Source organism: Anopheles coustani, chromosome 2 (assembly GCF_943734705.1).
Source record: "Anopheles coustani chromosome 2, idAnoCousDA_361_x.2, whole genome shotgun sequence".
Lineage (NCBI taxonomy): Eukaryota > Metazoa > Arthropoda > Insecta > Diptera > Culicidae > Anopheles > Anopheles coustani.
Window position 1 is genome coordinate 40,769,921 of NC_071289.1, and position 16,569 is coordinate 40,786,489.

General features: G+C 42.5%; 1 protein-coding gene and 3 non-coding genes across 4 annotated transcripts; 3 read left to right on the top strand and 1 right to left on the bottom strand.

Annotated features, from left to right (window-relative positions):
* Positions 1-300: 300 nt before the first annotated feature.
* Positions 301-15,752, top strand: LOC131264401 (insulin-like growth factor-binding protein complex acid labile subunit). The gene is made up of 4 exons (XM_058266705.1): positions 301-1,227; positions 2,680-3,240; positions 3,323-3,514; positions 15,655-15,752. The coding sequence occupies exons 1-4, from the start codon at positions 301-303 to the stop codon at positions 15,730-15,732; spliced, it is 1,758 nt and encodes a 585-aa protein (XP_058122688.1). The 3' UTR covers positions 15,733-15,752.
* Positions 4,118-4,189, bottom strand: Trnah-gug (transfer RNA histidin (anticodon GUG)). Its single transcript has one exon. It is a non-coding gene; the product is annotated as a tRNA-His (tRNA).
* On the top strand, positions 7,497-7,568 carry Trnah-gug (transfer RNA histidin (anticodon GUG)). Its single transcript has one exon. It is a non-coding gene; the product is annotated as a tRNA-His (tRNA).
* Positions 10,970-11,041, top strand: Trnah-gug (transfer RNA histidin (anticodon GUG)). Its single transcript has one exon. It is a non-coding gene; the product is annotated as a tRNA-His (tRNA).
* Positions 15,753-16,569: the final 817 nt, after the last annotated feature.

A 16,569-nucleotide genomic window follows, 5' to 3' on the forward strand; every position in this document is an offset into this window, starting at 1 on the left:
AAAAGCGTGGTTTAAAAGTTTTGCGTTCTGTGTTTTTATGAGTTTTCCTCACCAGTGTTTTCCAATTTTGGCGAGAAGCGGGGTTAGCGGTGGTTGGGTTGGTCCCCTTAGTGAGTTGTGTTAAATAATTTAAATAAAATTGCCAAAGTTTCAACGGGGTTGCAGTGCAGTGCGTAAAATTTCAACGGTTAAGAAAGGGCAAAAACATAAGTACTAGGGAAAGCACATTTTGCTTCACTGTTTTCCCCGTCAAACCTAGTTTTAATTTCAACTGATATTTAAGTATCAAAATTAGTAAAAATGAGGCACAATCTATCGACCCTTCTTGCGACGATCCTGTTGTCTTTGCTGGTGGGAAATGGGATGTTCTTAACAAGTGCTGTCGACGGACTTTCGTACGGTGGAGGTCCCGGTGTTGAGCTGGACGAATCCAATGACGCCGTCTCGCTGACAGCGTGCCGTGTCGAGGACTTGCGCAATATCCGCGAGCACAACCAGAATCCGCTGGCGATCGAAATCACGCACTGCTATCTGCAGGAGCTCCCGAACGCCATCTTCATCCGGTTCAACGACCTCCGCACGCTCGAGATCTGCGACAGTCGCGTGAACAACCTGCAGGACTTCGCGTTAAACGGACTGCGAAACATCGAGACGCTGAACCTGTCGCGCAACAACCTCACGACGATCAAGTCCTGGAGTGAGCACGACCTCGACTCGCTTCAGGTGCTCGACCTGCGCCGCAACCTGATTCGCTCGATCAACGAACTTTCCTTCCGGCGCTACCCGGCACTGGCCAAGCTCAACCTTGCGGCCAACTTCATCGCCAGCGTGCCGGAGGGCACGTTCAAGCCCATCGCCAACCTGCGCTACCTAAACCTCGGTAAGAATTTACTCACCACCGTCGGCGAAGGGATGCTGCGGGGATTGGGTAAGCTGACACACCTGGCGCTCCACCACAATCGCATCCGCACGATTCATCCGCTCGCGTTCGCCGGCAACGGACACTTGAAGGCCCTGCAGCTGCAGGACAACCAGCTGAGTAGCTTCGAGCCGGAATTGTTGGCCAACCTGCCCCGGCTTACGTTCCTCAACGTGAGCGGCAACGAACTGGGCGCGATCGGGAATCTAAGCTTCAAAAGCAATGGAGATTTGCGCGTGCTGGACCTCAGCAACAACTGGATTGACCAGCTCGAGGACGCAAGCTTTAAGGGGCTGTACAATCTAGAGGTAAGGTTTTTGAAAGCTGTAAAATTGTGTTGTTCAATTTGAGTACAAGTACTTTCTTGCAATATTATAAAAAAAGATCAGAAAGTCCTTTTTCAAAAAAATTTCAGCGTATTTTGAAATTCGAGAGTTCAAACAATTTCAGCGTGTTTCGAAATTTGGTCCTTATCCTTAACCTTTTAAGCAAAGTATCATGGTCGACCCATCACTACGGAAAGATTTTGGACCTTTATTAATCTGGAAAAACAGTCTGAGTGTAGTTATCAAATTTATATAACTTAATCTTGTTATACACATTTTGGTGTACCTTCAAACATAAAGCAAAATTCCAGCCTGGTAGTCATAAAAACGGCAAAATCGTGCCGTTTATATAATAACCCGTAATGACTAGATTAAAAATGTAGGGAAGTTTTACTAAAAAGCTCCATCAAAAATAGAAATATGAACGAAAAGAATGTGTTGTACAAAATCAAATTGTCTCCAATGTTGTAGTCAACATAATTGCCCCCATTAAAAATGATGTGTAAAATCAAACTGTTTCTAATTTGTATGTCAACAAGGTTCAAATATCCTAATTCAAATAACAAAAACAAAAGTTATTGTTTCAACTACAAAAGTGAAAAATGTTTGAATTTTTATCTTTACAGTCCTTTAAATACCTGATATATTTCAATAATGTCGGCATGAAGCTAACTATTTTGATTTTACACGTCATTTACCATCCAGTGAAATTTTTTAGTCTTAAAACAACGAAACTTCGGGATATCCTGCGGTAACAACCGTTAGAAAATCGACTCAACAAAATTGTAACGCTGGAAGGTCGTGGAAGTTAAGAACAACGAAATAAAATCCCAACCCAAATCGAAGCCGTTCCTGTAGGTGCGAATTGGCTACCCTTACACAAAAGTATAAGTAGGCTGTGGCATGGATTTTTGTTTTGCAACATTGATTATAATAAAAACAAAATTATAAAATTAATGTTTTCAATTGAGGTTTCCCCAGTTTGGGGAGAACATTATCGTCTAGCAACTTTTTTCCAAGTACGGAGCTATTTAGGAACGAAATATTTGATTTTCAAAGTTGCAATTAATTAATATTGAAGAGTGGTTCCTAAACTGAATGCTTCGCAGTTGCACAACTAATTTATGTATAATATACCGTTTCCATAGTAATCGTGAATTACCAATTTCTATGTTTACTATAACAATTAATGACCCCAAAAAAGAAAATAAAATGGAAAAGTAGTGCAGCCGATTAATTCAATGCTTAAAAGAACTTAACGAGATGTATAAAATCCTTGATCTTCATTTAAGCAACAATAGTTTGCAACCCCGTGCAGCAAGTAGCTTCCCACAATCTCTTATCACTTTGTATCCATTGTCCAGTCTTGAATTTAAAACCGTACAATCTTTGCCTCACACTATCTCCACGAGATGTTTTTTCTACTCTATCAAGGTGCTCAACATCAGCAACAACCGCCTACAGACCGTGAGCAAATATGTGCTGAAGGATTTCGGCAACCTTCGCGATCTCGATCTCTCTGCCAACGTGCTTGACTACATCGGGCTCAAACTGTTCAGTGACACGCCACGGTTGGTGCGTCTCAACTTGTCCGGAAATGCCATCAGCGAGATCGACCGCGATGTATTCGAGGATCTGCCAAAGCTCCACACGCTTGATCTAGCCCAAAACCAGCTCGCGGACGACGCTTTTCTTTGGCCGTTGGTAAACTTGAGTGTGCTTAACATGAGCCGAAATGCGTTTCACAAGATCAACACATCGCTGCTGGAGAGCCTCACCCTGGTGGAACTGTACGATAACCCATGGGATTGTCGATTTCTGGTGCAGGAACTGGTGCCACACCATGGTCACAATGTGATTTACGGCAAGGATTACATCGTAGAGGACGCGGTCCACATCCTGACAGCGACGGGCATCGAGTGTACCGACGAGCGCGGCAAACATCGGGACATCGTCGTCGTTGAGCCGCCTCCGAAGCCCTCCGATAGCGAGATGGTACGTATGGTAACTGAAGGGAACTTAAAGGCTGCTTAGAGTTTGATGGGCCCTATCTCGATGTGATTTTCTACTGTTGCAGGAGTTCAACCGCTACAAATTTTTCCACGAGGGACACGTCGATACACGCCCCATCCAGGACGACTTTGACACCAAGTCTACCGTCATCTGGCTCATGTCGGGCGCGATTGCCGTGTTCGGTGCCTTCAAGCTGATCCAGCTACTTCTGCGACACTCGGAACATCAGAGCGAAAAATGGCGCCTAGCGCAGCATGTGAGTAGCCACGAGGATCACGAGGCTGCCCGGCATCTGGCCGGGGCAACCAGCACCACCGTCAGTCCAACCTCGCCCACCTCCGCAACCTCGAGTGGGTTTAACTTCTTCCTCAGTGTGCCTCATTCGGGCTGCGTCCGGCAGTACTCGCCGTCCATCAAATAATCCCTTCGCGAATCTCTGTCTGTGGCTCATTTGTTATCAGATGTATGCACTTTTGGTGATATGGTTTAGCAGTGTCGGTGGACTGTAAACGATTGTTACTTATTATAATATGAGCGAGCTTTATGTAATTCCGTCCTGTATCTGTGAGTGTATTATGTTTAGAAACTAGCATAGGAAAAACTAATAAAAATACGATTATTTTTAATTAACAATCTATGTTCTTACTAACATAAAACATGTCATTAATCACACACTTAATGACTGACTGACACTCAAATTGACAATCAAACGATTGTGCAATGATTAAAGAAGCAGGTTTTACAACAAAAACAAATTCTACCATTGCTGTAGCAAAAAAATCTATCCTCTCCGTGACAATGTGCTTCAAGTCATCCCGGACAAAGTTGAACGAAACTTTGATCGAGCTTCTTTAGACATTGCCGTGACCAGGATTCGAACCTGGGTTACTACGGCCACAACGTAGGGTCCTAACCACTAGACGATCACGGCTATAGAGGTAGGTATCTATACAAGTTCAGTAGGCGTACTGGAGGAACCCGACGTGGCCTCACCCACTCGAACCAGTTAGCAAGCGAATCAACGAACCGTGGAGAAAGCAACGTCTAGTGTTGTGTCAAGTAGCTCTTTTCAGTGAGTGGTTGTGAACCAAGTAGCTCAATGCAATGAACCACCTATGTAGCTCAGCAAAGTGTTGTTTCGACCAAGCCCTGCCCTGAAAAATAAGCTATTGGCTCACTAAACTCACTTTCACAAGAGACTCACAAAACCCACCTGTACAGGTGCCTCTCGCCAATCTCGGCTGCTCAGTAAGTTCAGCATAGTTAACAAACTTTGCACAAACTTTGATCGAGCTTCTTTAGACATTGCCGTGACCAGGATTCGAAACTGGGTTACTACGGCCACAACGTAGGGTCCTAACCACTAGACGATCACGGCTATAGAGGTAGATATCAATACAAGTGCAGTAGGCGTACTGAAGCAACCCGACGTGGCCTCACCCGCTCAAACCAGTTAGCAAGCGAATCAACGAACCGTGGAGAAAGCAACGTCTAGTGTTGTTGTGTCAAATAGCTCTTTTCAGTGAGTGGTTGTTGTGAATCAAGCAGTTCAATGCAAAAACCACCTATGTAGCTCAACAAAGTATTGTTTCGACCTAGCCCTGAAACAAGCTAATGGCTTACTAAACTCACTTTCACAAGAGACTCACAAAACCCACCTGTACAGGTGCCTCTCGCCAATCTCGGCTGCTCAGTAAGTTCAGCATAGTTAACAAACTTTGCACAAACTTTTATCGAGCTTCTTTAGACATTGCCGTGGCCAGGATGCGAACTTGGGTTACTACGGCCGCAAGTAGGGTCCCAACCACTAGACGATCACGGCTATAGAGGTAGGTATCAATACAAGTGCAGTAGGCGTACTGGAGGAACCCGACGTGGTCTCACCCACTCGAACCAGTTAGCAAGCGAATCAACGAACCGTGGAGAAAGCAACGTCTAGTGTAGTTGTGTCAAATAGCTCTTTTCAGTGAGTGGTTGTTGTGAATCAAGCAGTTCAATGCAATAAACCACCTATGTAGCTCAGCAAAGTATTGTTTCGGCCTAGCCCTGAAACAAGCTAATGGCTTACTAAACTCACTTTCACAGGAGACTCACAAAACCCACCTATACAGGTGCCTCGCCAATCTCGGCTGCTTAGTCAGTTCAGCATAGTTAACAAACTTTGCACAAACTTTTACCGAGCTTCTTTAGACATTGCCGTGACCAGGATTCGAACTTGGGTTACTACGGCCGCAACGTAGGATCCTAACCACTAGACGATCACGGCTGTATAGGTAGATATCAATTAAAGTTCAGTAGGCGTGCTAGAGGAACCAGACGTGGCCTCACCCACTCGAACCAGTTAGCAAGCGAATCAACGAACCGTGGAGAAAGCAACATCTAGTGAATCAAGCAGCTCAATGCAATGAACCACCTATGTAACTCAGCAAAGTGTTGTTTCGACCTAGCCTAACAAAACTAAACCTAGCTCACTAAACTCACCTTCACAGGAGACTCACAAAACCGACCTGTACAGGTGCTTCGCCAATCTCGGCGGCTCAGAAAGTTCAGCATAGTTAACCAATGTCCAGTTTGCCGTATGATGAAAACAAAACAGTTTTATTTTTTTTAATCGTCTTATGCGAATTTATCTGTCAAACTCAACAACTAATTTCACATAAACTCAAAAATGAATTTTTGACAAATTCGAAAACACTAACGGCATTTTGTTATGTTAACGGAAATGTTTTCTGTAAACATTTATGAATCTGTTATGTTTCGTTGGTTTAAAAAAGTAACACCTCAATCAAATGAGGCTTATTGAGCACGAAAGCATCCATATTCAAGTTGTTAAAAGTATAATTTACAACTAATAAGTCCCAAGTTATGTTATAACTAGTTCCAGCTTCATTTATGGCGGTTTGAATCGTTCAAAATCGAGTCTCGTTTTCTGCTAGCTTATCGATTTTGATAACGAGCGTTATTTAGTTTCAGATCTAATATTACCAAATCGACCCATGAGCGCCGCCGGGGCTTATCACCACCGCCTCGACGCCGTGGGTTCGAATCCCAACCATGACCGGACCCTCCCCTGTACCAAGAGGACTGACTATATCTCAACATCGACGAACACAAAAGAAATAAGTCTTATAAGACCCCTTAACTGGGACAGGCATGACCATTACGCCAAGAAGAAGATAAGAAGTTAAATTAGTATATTTTCCATTGGCCACATCCGATTCTACCGGTAAATTAAAAACCATCAAATGTCAAAAAATAAAAAAAAAATAAAAACTAGGATACTTCTCGGATGAATAATGACTAAATTTGGTTTGGTAAGGTTACTAAGCGGCCAAGTTTGCTGAGCAGGAGAGTTTGGAGAGTCACCTGAGTAAACGAGTTTGGTGAGCCACAAGCTTGTTACAGAACAAGCTCGATGCTAAGTCACCGCACCGATGCTAGGAAGTCAACTAGTTACCAAGAAATCTTGTTTCAGGCAGCTGGTTTAGTTCTCAGCGACGTGAGCAAAGTGAGCTACATAGCTCTTGTGCTCATTATCCAACACTAGATACATTGGCATGAACGTGACATTCGCTCCATGGTGAAATTCACACTGGACGGGAAACACCCAACAAGTTATATTTAGACTCGATTCCATGTGATATCACGCTGCTGCTTCTCTCATTCACAAGATATGGGGGTAAGGGAGCAGAGTAGAAATTAATATGAAGCGAATTATGACGGGGTACGCTTATCGTAGGTAGCAGGTCAGTTATTGTGACTCTGAAAAATTGATTGAAAAAATAAATTTTAACATAGATCCAATTCCGAGGTGAATTTTTTTTGTAAAAACCATAGTACACAACCATTACGCTCTGATTCTTCGACGTAAAATTTGATGACCAAGCCTTCTAAAAACCCCACTCTATGGTCAGCGAGAAAGAATAGTCAAAATTTGATCGTAGCTGCTCAACTGTGCACCATTTTGCTATTTTAAATCACAAAATTTCAACTGCAAATCCACTTGTACTTGAACATAAACAACCTAGTGGTCAACGTTGAGCAAATGTGTGTAGATGGACATTTTTCGTTGTATTATTCCAATGACCTTTTTGTAAGTGTATGATTGCTAAGCTCAGAAAGTTGATTGCTAAAAATAAATCTCCCTCTTTGCCTCTCAAATATCCAGTGGACGGAGGTGCTTTGCTGAAAGAGAACCTGACTGAAATTGTTCGCGTTTCATGCACGATCTCCTTGTAGCCGTGATCGTCTAGTGGTTAGGACCCTACGTTGTGGCCGTAGTAACCCAGGTTCGAATCCTGGTCACGGCAATGTTGTAATTCATCTTCGGGTGAAGAAGACATTGTCACGGAAAGGAGTTTGGATACTTTTTATGTTCAACTCTCAACTGTTATCAACTTTCTTTGAATTCGAACAATTTGGAGTAGTATCAACGTACAATCAACGTGTAACGTCTCTGGCACTAAAAACTGTTTTCATTCCGAGAGTTAAGTGTTTATAGCCTCAACGTTCTCTAGAGAGGAGTTGACTGTGGGAAGTGTTGTGCGCCACCCATGTTACACTACTAGTCTCGTCTACTACTTACCAGTCGCATGGTTTAGTAGATGTTTATTTGCCTATCCACACTCGACTCGTCCTGCAGATTTCTCGGGTCCAAGTCGAAGCACTTTAATTCGGCTCAGTGCCAACAAATATTTCATCCTTTCAACCCTGCTTCAGTTGGTGAGTACGAGGTCGCTCGAGTAGTTCGACAAACAAAGGTGTTTCTTACCAGTTATTTCCAATGCTTCTTACGTGCTTCTGAAGCATCCTTCGATGAAAGAACTCCTTTCTCCTTACCCGGAAAAGCGGAAAAACTGGAGACTATCCAACGTTGCGGAGCGACTCCCGGGTTGGAAAACATAGCAAATGTGAACCAAACCGGAAGCTTAACGAAAGTCATTTTCCGGCCGTTTGGTTCTTCCCGAGTGATGTGCCGGAAACGAACGACTGCGTCTCGTTGGTTTGCCAGATTTGTCATAAATTCTAGTTTGCGAAAAACGAAAACTGCCCTACACCCCCATTTGCCCCCCGTGCCCGTGCGCCGAAGGGTGACGGTTATCCACCACCGCGCGACGTGAGTTCGCTTAAACTTGCCCCAGTTCGCCATTCGGCCCGTTCGCCAAGGCCAGAGAGCGATGGGCAGATATAGTTTTTCCTACCAATGCTCGCCTGAACTGCCGCCTTTCCTCGTCGGAAGGTCTTTTCGAATAAATGAGCTGGAAGCGTAAGTGCCAGATAAGTTTGCACAACGCATAAAGCACCATCCGATGGCATGACTTTTGGAATGGGTTGACTTCCTTCCTGATTTTTGTCTTGTTTTTGCTGTCTTTACTGACTCCCGCTTTGTTTCCGACTCTGGAGAAAGTCAGAACTTTCACCGAAGAATGTTTATTCGGGTGGAACGCACTCAATGACAGTCGCGTAAATATTGCTCGCGAAGAAAGTGATTGTTGCATGACCTAATTTCGGATCTCTGTTTTTTTTTTTCAAATTGTCACAGCACAAGCAAAAGTACAGCATTCAAGGAATTTCTTTGGTTTATTTTATGAAACTAGTGATAAAAAAGGCCACATTAAGCAGTTTTTTATGTAACATTTTGGAAGAAGTGTTTCGTAAACAAATCAATCCTAAATACTCATGCGTAGCACTCTAAGAAAGCGTTTAAGGTTTTAAAGTAATATATTGAGATCATCTACGTAAAACTGTCGAATCAATGAGGTTGAGGAACACCTTTGTATTCTAAATAGTTATTTTCATCAATTTTACGCCGTCGAGGAAAGTTTTTAATAAACTGTTTATTAATTTTAATATTTTCAGTATTTTCTATTCAATAGAAAAATATAAGGAATTTAAAACATGAAAATCTTACGATGAATTACTTTTACGAGTCTATGCCGACTGTAAGAATCCATTATGTGTTTTTGGAAGCATAGATTAAAATTAAAACAACATTTAAAAACATTCAAATGTAAAAACCAACTCATACTAAGCGCTAAAAGGGTTCTCTAAAAACTTTACAACATCACTTCAGATGTTTTTTTTATAAGATTCATTAAACAAATGTTCATCGAAAAATGTCTATTGCGCTTGTAAGATACACGGGTTACTCAACAAGCGATAGAAATTGATGGAAATGTGTAGCTTGAAAAACTAATTTGTAAAGAAAACATGTAGAAAATTTATCTGATTCAAATAAAATTCTTTCGGTTGTAGCTTACATGCCCCTCTTATCAATACTCGTTCCGCATTTCGTTTTTTTATTACTTTCGAACGGATCACTCGTTGGCTAGGCGTTCTGTCGTACATTCTCAAATGAATTGACCACTCTAATAATTAATCGATTACCAGTCTGGCAACCGCCAAATGTTGCATTCTGGCAGCAAACACCCATTAGCCCATGTTTTCTCCCACTTCTCGGGAAACCGACACAAAAAACAACCATACACTTTTCCCACGAGAAGCCATTCAGTGAGACGGTATGTCTTTGGCAAATGTTAATAATTAATCGTTCGACCGATGAACTTTTGTGCCCAGCGAAAAACGAAGCACCGTAATGCGTGCCTTCGCTCCCCGAGGGTGTGTCGGGCTGGCGTTTGGCAGTGGACAATCTAATTTTCCATCCTCTTTCGAGTGAATTTTTCGGGCTTCCGCGTTTTGACCATGAGCACCACCGAAGGACCAACTGGAAATGCCGCTGTAATTATCGTCCGTTCGTGGCCACCGATCGCGTCCTGATGGGGAACGAGCGAAAAGCGAATCGGACGAATCGAACGGTGCCAGCGGACGGATGGACGGATAATTAAATCACGTCACGCGGTTCGTCCGAGTTAGCGGTAATGGCTTCAGCAAAGTTTCTTCTACCAGCCCTCGAATAGCGAACGCGTTCGTACTAATGGAAAAGGTTGGATTGTTCCCAAAGTTTTTCCTTACTTCCTACTCTTGCCATCCGGACTTAAAACTACACCAAAGCATTATGCATTTAGCGTACTAACCGGACAGATGCTCGAATCATTCAACCGAACCTCATTCATTCATTCATCACAAACCAAAGATAACTCTAGGATTGTATGGATTGAAAAAGTAGTTTGAACGAGTGCCCAGCAAGAATAGTAAAATAATGCAAACAGGGCAAAGCAAAGCCTAGCCTTATATTTATTAAACTAAAACAAACAGCAGTAGACAAAGTGAATTAAGTTTCACAGCGTGGCGTTACTTCCGAAAACAAGATCAAGACTTTCTTCGGGCTGTCAATAAACACTGCCCTGCTTAGCCATATTCCAAAAATGTCTGTCTTTCACATTAACAGCTGAACCGGTTCGTATCGAAATCTCGTTCTTTGGTCATCATATGAAACCAGTCATCGCTTAACCAGTTTGCGTAACTGAAAGTGGCAATGTTAAACCTACCGATCGTGGTCTGACTTACCATCGCCGACGTCATTGTAAACCCTTTTTTTTTGCTGAGCCAAGCATATTGAGCGCTAAAAATAAACCGACTGGGTTGAATGCTTCCAACGCAATACCTTATCACCCCAGAGAATTAAGACCACGAAATTCATAGCCGGCTGTAATGAAAAAAAAGAAGAAATTATGCGCAGTAAGCCAATATGTTTTGCTCACCATTGGAACCCAAATGCCAGTTAGCTGTCGACATGTACAGTATCCTAGTAGCCGTGATCGTCTAGTGGTTAGGACCCTACGTTGTGGCCGTAGTAACCCAGGTTCGAATCCTGGTCACGGCAATGTGAAATTCTGCCCTCATCTTCTCTTCGGACGAAGAGAAAGGAGAAGGTAAGAAGAGAACATTGTCACGGAAAGGAGTTATTCTTTTTTTTATTCAAAAGTATTTTAAGACGTAGGAGTACAAATAATATTACAACTGCAGGATCCGTGGCCAGGTGTATCTTACATACTTGATCTCAATGAAGTAGTTATAAAGAACCCTGTGACCGTGTACTACTCAAAGTTGTATAAACGAATTTGTATTAAATCGTACTCATAGCTTTAGGCAGCTTCCGAAGACTATTTTATACCACATTTTCAAATTATTCTTACTTTCTGCAACATATACTCATGGCTTTTACTTATGGTGTGGTATCAATAACAAAACTTATATCAGTTTGTTTTAAGTTTGTACGTTCGTCTTTTGCAAATTTGATGTTTATAGTTTCGTTTGAATGTTTTGAATGTTTGATTGTGTGTTTGTTCTGCTTGTTTTTTATTTAATTTTTTTCATACATTATTTTCTTGTGCTAATTAAATTCTCCTAGAACCAAGTAAGCTTAAGCAGATTTGACGCTTCCGCACAGCACGTATTTAAAGCTATTGACACTAAACGATGAGAGTGCAAAGTTTTTTTTCGTTTCCAACAACTCAACAAACTTTTGTTTGTTTCCGATTTCCGCGCAGTGAGCGGAAACGAAAGGATAGATGAAAACGGATCCCCCAAACCCAAACCAAAATGGCGAGGCGAGGCAAGCTCTGGCAAGCTGGAGTTGTGCATTGAAAACTTGCCCCAAACACACGTTTACTCCGGCTCAAGCCAAGCAGGAAGGGGTGTTACACAACCTGGCCAATTAATGAGGAAAAGTTTCAAGGAGCTTATAGGAGCTACTCTCAGTTTTTCTCTTGGGCGACAGGAGGGGAGGGCGAAGAAAAACAGCAAACGAACTCCGAAAATCCTCTTCCGGAGCTGATGGATGTTTGCTCCGTTGCTGATCGATACCAAGAGACCGCGACTCAGACCACGGGGTGCGCTCCAGGGCTTCACACTCCAGCCCAGCTAATCATTACAAATATGACATCCCTCCGAACCTCCCTCCCCCTACGTTTGTTTGAAAGGGTGCTTTTCGTGGCCGTAAATGGCACAAGAACAAATGATCCGACCGTTAGGAAGGCAGGGAATGTATTCGGATTGACTTGGCGCCGCGCCCTTCCGGTCGAGGTTGAGTGTGGCGTATCATAAACCTTCATTATACGGATACTGGCAGAGCGTCCTCAGAGTGTCCTTTTTCTCGTGCTCGAAACATTTATCACCTTCCCCGGTGCCACTCGGTTCCATCTCGAATGGTAAGCCATAAAGAGCGCAGCGGAAAAAAGGAGTCATCTTCCTCGTTGGCCCCTCGGATAGGATGGCATTTGTTTGGGTGGGGGGTAGGAGTTGTATAGTCAACCATTCGGGGTGTCCACTTTAAAGACCCTGATATAAAATCCTGTTACAGTTTACGTAACCGGAAGTGAGTGAGTCAAGCTTCCAACATCACGATTCGAAATTCCAACCCTTCGGTTGAAGTTTTCATATCCGTCGAGAGGAAAACTTTAAATACTTTTAAATAAGGTCCCCGGGAGAAAAGCCTTTTTGTTTGTATCTGTAGTGCGAGTGGTGGACCAGTTCGCAAGGAATCAAAATACGAGAAGGATCAGAGTTTCGGAAAGAAACTCGAAACATGATCCCGAAGGATGCTGTTTGCCGGTTGTGAACCTGATGAAGCCGATGATGGGGCATTTTGGGAAGAGTGGGGTTGGGGATGGGGGGGGGATGGGTGGAGTGGGAAACAGATGTTTGTTATTTTTATCATCGGCCACTGAGAGCATTTTATCTCGGGCCCTTTGCGATCCCGCATATGCTTAATCTATGCGGGAGTGCCATTGTTTGCACTTCCCTAGCGAAGAACTGGGCTAGACCTTTTTTCCACGCTTACCGAAAGGGACGGATCACGATATTGGACCTAGAGAATTTATTTTCTTCCTTCCTCCCGAAGTTGTGCTGTGCATTTGAGAAGGAGCTCTTTCTTTTCTTGATTCGCCTTTTTTATTGTGTTCGGTTCGGTTTATTTTTCAACTACTTCCCCCGCCCAGGTCCCACAGTACGTGACCTGTGCCCAGGGTGTTCCCACCCCGGGGCAGGCCGTTGTTGAGGACAATTTCGATTTTCCCCGAATTGAAAAGCACCTAACAATGTACATCGTAAACAGGAGCCCATCGATGGAAGCGGGAGAATGAAAATTCGGGACATTCCCGAGTACCGCTTGTCAGGATAACAGGCAACGCAAACTCTCGGTTTGCTATCAAAAGGGTGGAAAGTGCGAAACAATTTCAAAGTACAAGCAAGAGCTGATGACTTTAAAAATAATGGAAATAAGCGACAGTTTTCGATTCGTTTACATTTTCGAAATGCTTGAAATATTTAAAAAGCATTTTTCGTTGCTGTTTGGGTCATTAGATTAATCCATAATCTTTTCTTTTCATATGTAAATAATTCCCCCGAGGAAAATGCAGATAATAAACAAAATTGCATAAGTTGCATTGAAATTACCATATCTTGTGTAAAACTGAGCTTTCGATTTTCGATCAAATGTATAACCGTTTCAAAAAAAATATCTTATCGGTATTTATAGCTTTGCTTTAAACATGAATCAACTGCTAATGTTAGTCAGCAGATCGATTTGTAGCGTTTTGTTTGATAAAACATTTTTAAATATGATACACATGGAAAGCAAAATATATCTATTTGATCAATGTTTCATAAAGTAGAGAGCCTTCGAAGCTATTTTTTTCTATTGATATGAATTCTCCGTTACTTGTGAGTAAAACCTAAACTTACTTATCATAAAGTTTTATTGGGACTAGATAAACGTTGGCAAAAGTAATTAAATATAATTAAGTAATGATATAAAGTAAAAATATAGTAAGTAAGTATATTAAGTATATATTGAATGAAAGCACTCGTAGGCCTATTTTCTAACCGACGTAAGCGTTAAGCTATCGCTTAAAATAACCTTATAATTTATCCACTCAGTCTTTAGAAAAATAAAGCACTTTATACATTTAACAATCCTGAAAAGTATGCCATACGTTTGACTAGCATTCCACTTAACTACTACAGAACGCGCAAGCGAATAATCAAACGGAAACGAACGATTTCCCATCTCTTTCCCTGATCATGCCGAATGAACGATCGTGGGTTGGTTTGCGGTAATTGATTAAAATTATAAATTTAATTAACTGAAATCCACGCTCATTTGCTTATCTCGTTACTCAATTTAAACTATTTCCGCTTCGGCCTACAAGATAGGCGGTAGCTAGTAACAAACTCGTTGGCGTTAAAGGAAAAAATATTGGTCGATATTCTAGCTCCTCTCAACGGGGCAATCCAACCTGCGGCCGACTCGGTTGTGGCGGTTTTATCCTGCACCAGACAGGACTTCCCGTCAGACAGCAAGGGGGGAGGGAGACGAGTGGAGTGGTGTACACCGGAAGAGGATGGTTTGCAGACACGGCACCACCGTCCGACCAGTGACGAAGTCGCTTTCCACCGCCAGGGAACGCTTTCAGGCTTTATAGCTTGCTCCAGTGGCGATGCGCTTTCAATTCCGCAGCAGCCGAAATCCGATAAACTGCTAATTGATTTATTTCCCTTTCGTATCTCTTCAACGATTTTAAGCTTTCTGTGTTGTTTTTCGTTTCTTGTCGGTTATTATACTAGTCTGGCTTATTTGTGATATTTCTGTTATCAAATGATTTTTTAAAAATTTTCTTCGTATTTACTATTCTTCTTTTTTCTTTTTTTATATTTCTCTTTCTATCTTAAATCTATTGAAAAAAAACCGTGTGCAATCCTTCTACAAATCTCGATAAACTACTTGCGACGTCTTCTTCGCAACATGCTTCCTTCTCGCGTCCTAATGGAAATTGAACGATCGGCATCGGTTGGATTCGTGGTGTCGGATCCCACACACACACATACACACCCACACATGCCTGCGGGCCGACGGAAACGATGATTGTACACGATCCTGGAAAACTGGTAATGCAAATGTGAAACAAACAAACAAAAAACGAAAACACCCCAAAACACGCAACAATCACACAAACCACTCGTCGGAACGGGTCGCCAAAACTGATGCTGTCCGCACGCTTGTTAACGACTGTGTTGGCATGTATTTTGTCGTTGGTTACCATCGCAACATCACGGTCGTCATCGCCTGCCTGGGGAAATGACAACAATTATGGCACTGGGATAAAAACCCAACTATCTCCAACAACGTCTGTGGGAAACCCGTGCACGCCACCACAATCCTGCTGACCGCCGGCCTCATTCATTGCCTGGGTCGATACGGGTGAAATACCCCCTCACCACCTCTTTGCTGCCCGTCCATTCCGGTTGTCAACGCAAAACCATGGCCCTGGTTTCCCGCGGATCATCCTGATGCTGCCTCCTGCTGCTGCTGGGAAAATCACTTTTCGTGCCACTTATCCCTCATTCTCTGCGCTGGGAAAATGGAAAACTTTGTCATCCCTCCAACCACTGTCGGCATTCTACCACGTGGCACGTCCCCGCCCTTCGCCCCTGCAGCTGGAGTACAACATTCCGGACGAGCGTGATATCACGATCGGGAAAGCGATGGAGGCGCAGGAGCGCACAATGGTATGAGGAGGACAGAAATGGGGACCGTAGTAAGGCTGCGACGCGATGGGAAGCCAACGGGATGGAAAAACAAATAACAAATAACACACGCTCACCGTATGAAAAATTATTTCGTTGCTCCCGGGCTAATTAAAGAGTCGAAGAAGTTTGAAGAATGAAAAAAACAATCCACACGAACAAACAAACACCACAGCTTCAAAAATGAAAACATACAACCGAAAACGACTCATTCCTACTTTACCCCAGGACATTGTTTGTCCGTAGGAAGATGCTGCTAGTCTTCCTCGATGAAAAATCTGCGATAAAGGACGAATGAAATAAATGTTTCGATTTGAACACAGAAAGAACGACATGTTTTAATTAGTGGTTCTCAAGCCATGTAGAATTTAGCGGACATTACTGGGTGATGGTTATTTTTCGGGCTAACACCGTTTTTGTCAACCTTATGATTCGGCATGCCAACTGAGGCGAAATTTCTTTAGTATGATTTTTTTAAAGAAATTAAGACATTAAGCTTAACATACTACAAAAAAGTAATAAATTAAATTGTACGTCTCTCCTAACGACGTTGAGGACAAAAATCAGTCTTTTTGTTATTTATCCATTTAAATTTCTATTATACTACTATCTATGTTTTAGAAAAAAAAAACTTGTCGAAAAAAGGAATCCTCTTCAGTGTGTTTCCATTCTACCTAAATTTCTAATTATTATTATAAAGTATCGTTAACCCTCTGGCCGGATAAATAACAAATTTGTAAAGACCAGAAAACATCCTGTCTCGTCTATGGAACAGTAGTGTTCTAAAATACAACCTTAGTAATTTTGGCTCAGGATTTTTGGAAT

What these genes read in the sequence shown, in the direction of transcription:
- LOC131264401 (XM_058266705.1), top strand. Translation starts at nt 301, where the DNA reads ATGAGGCACAATCTATCGACCCTTCTTGCGACGATCCTGTTGTCTTTG. An exon ending in AGGGGCTGTACAATCTAGAG is followed by an intron (nt 1,228 to 2,679) that starts GTAAGGTTTTTG and finishes TACTCTATCAAG; the next exon opens with GTGCTCAACATCAGCAACAA. An exon ending in AATGGCGCCTAGCGCAGCAT is followed by an intron (nt 3,515 to 15,654) that starts GTGAGTAGCCAC and finishes TCGCCCCTGCAG; the next exon opens with CTGGAGTACAACATTCCGGA.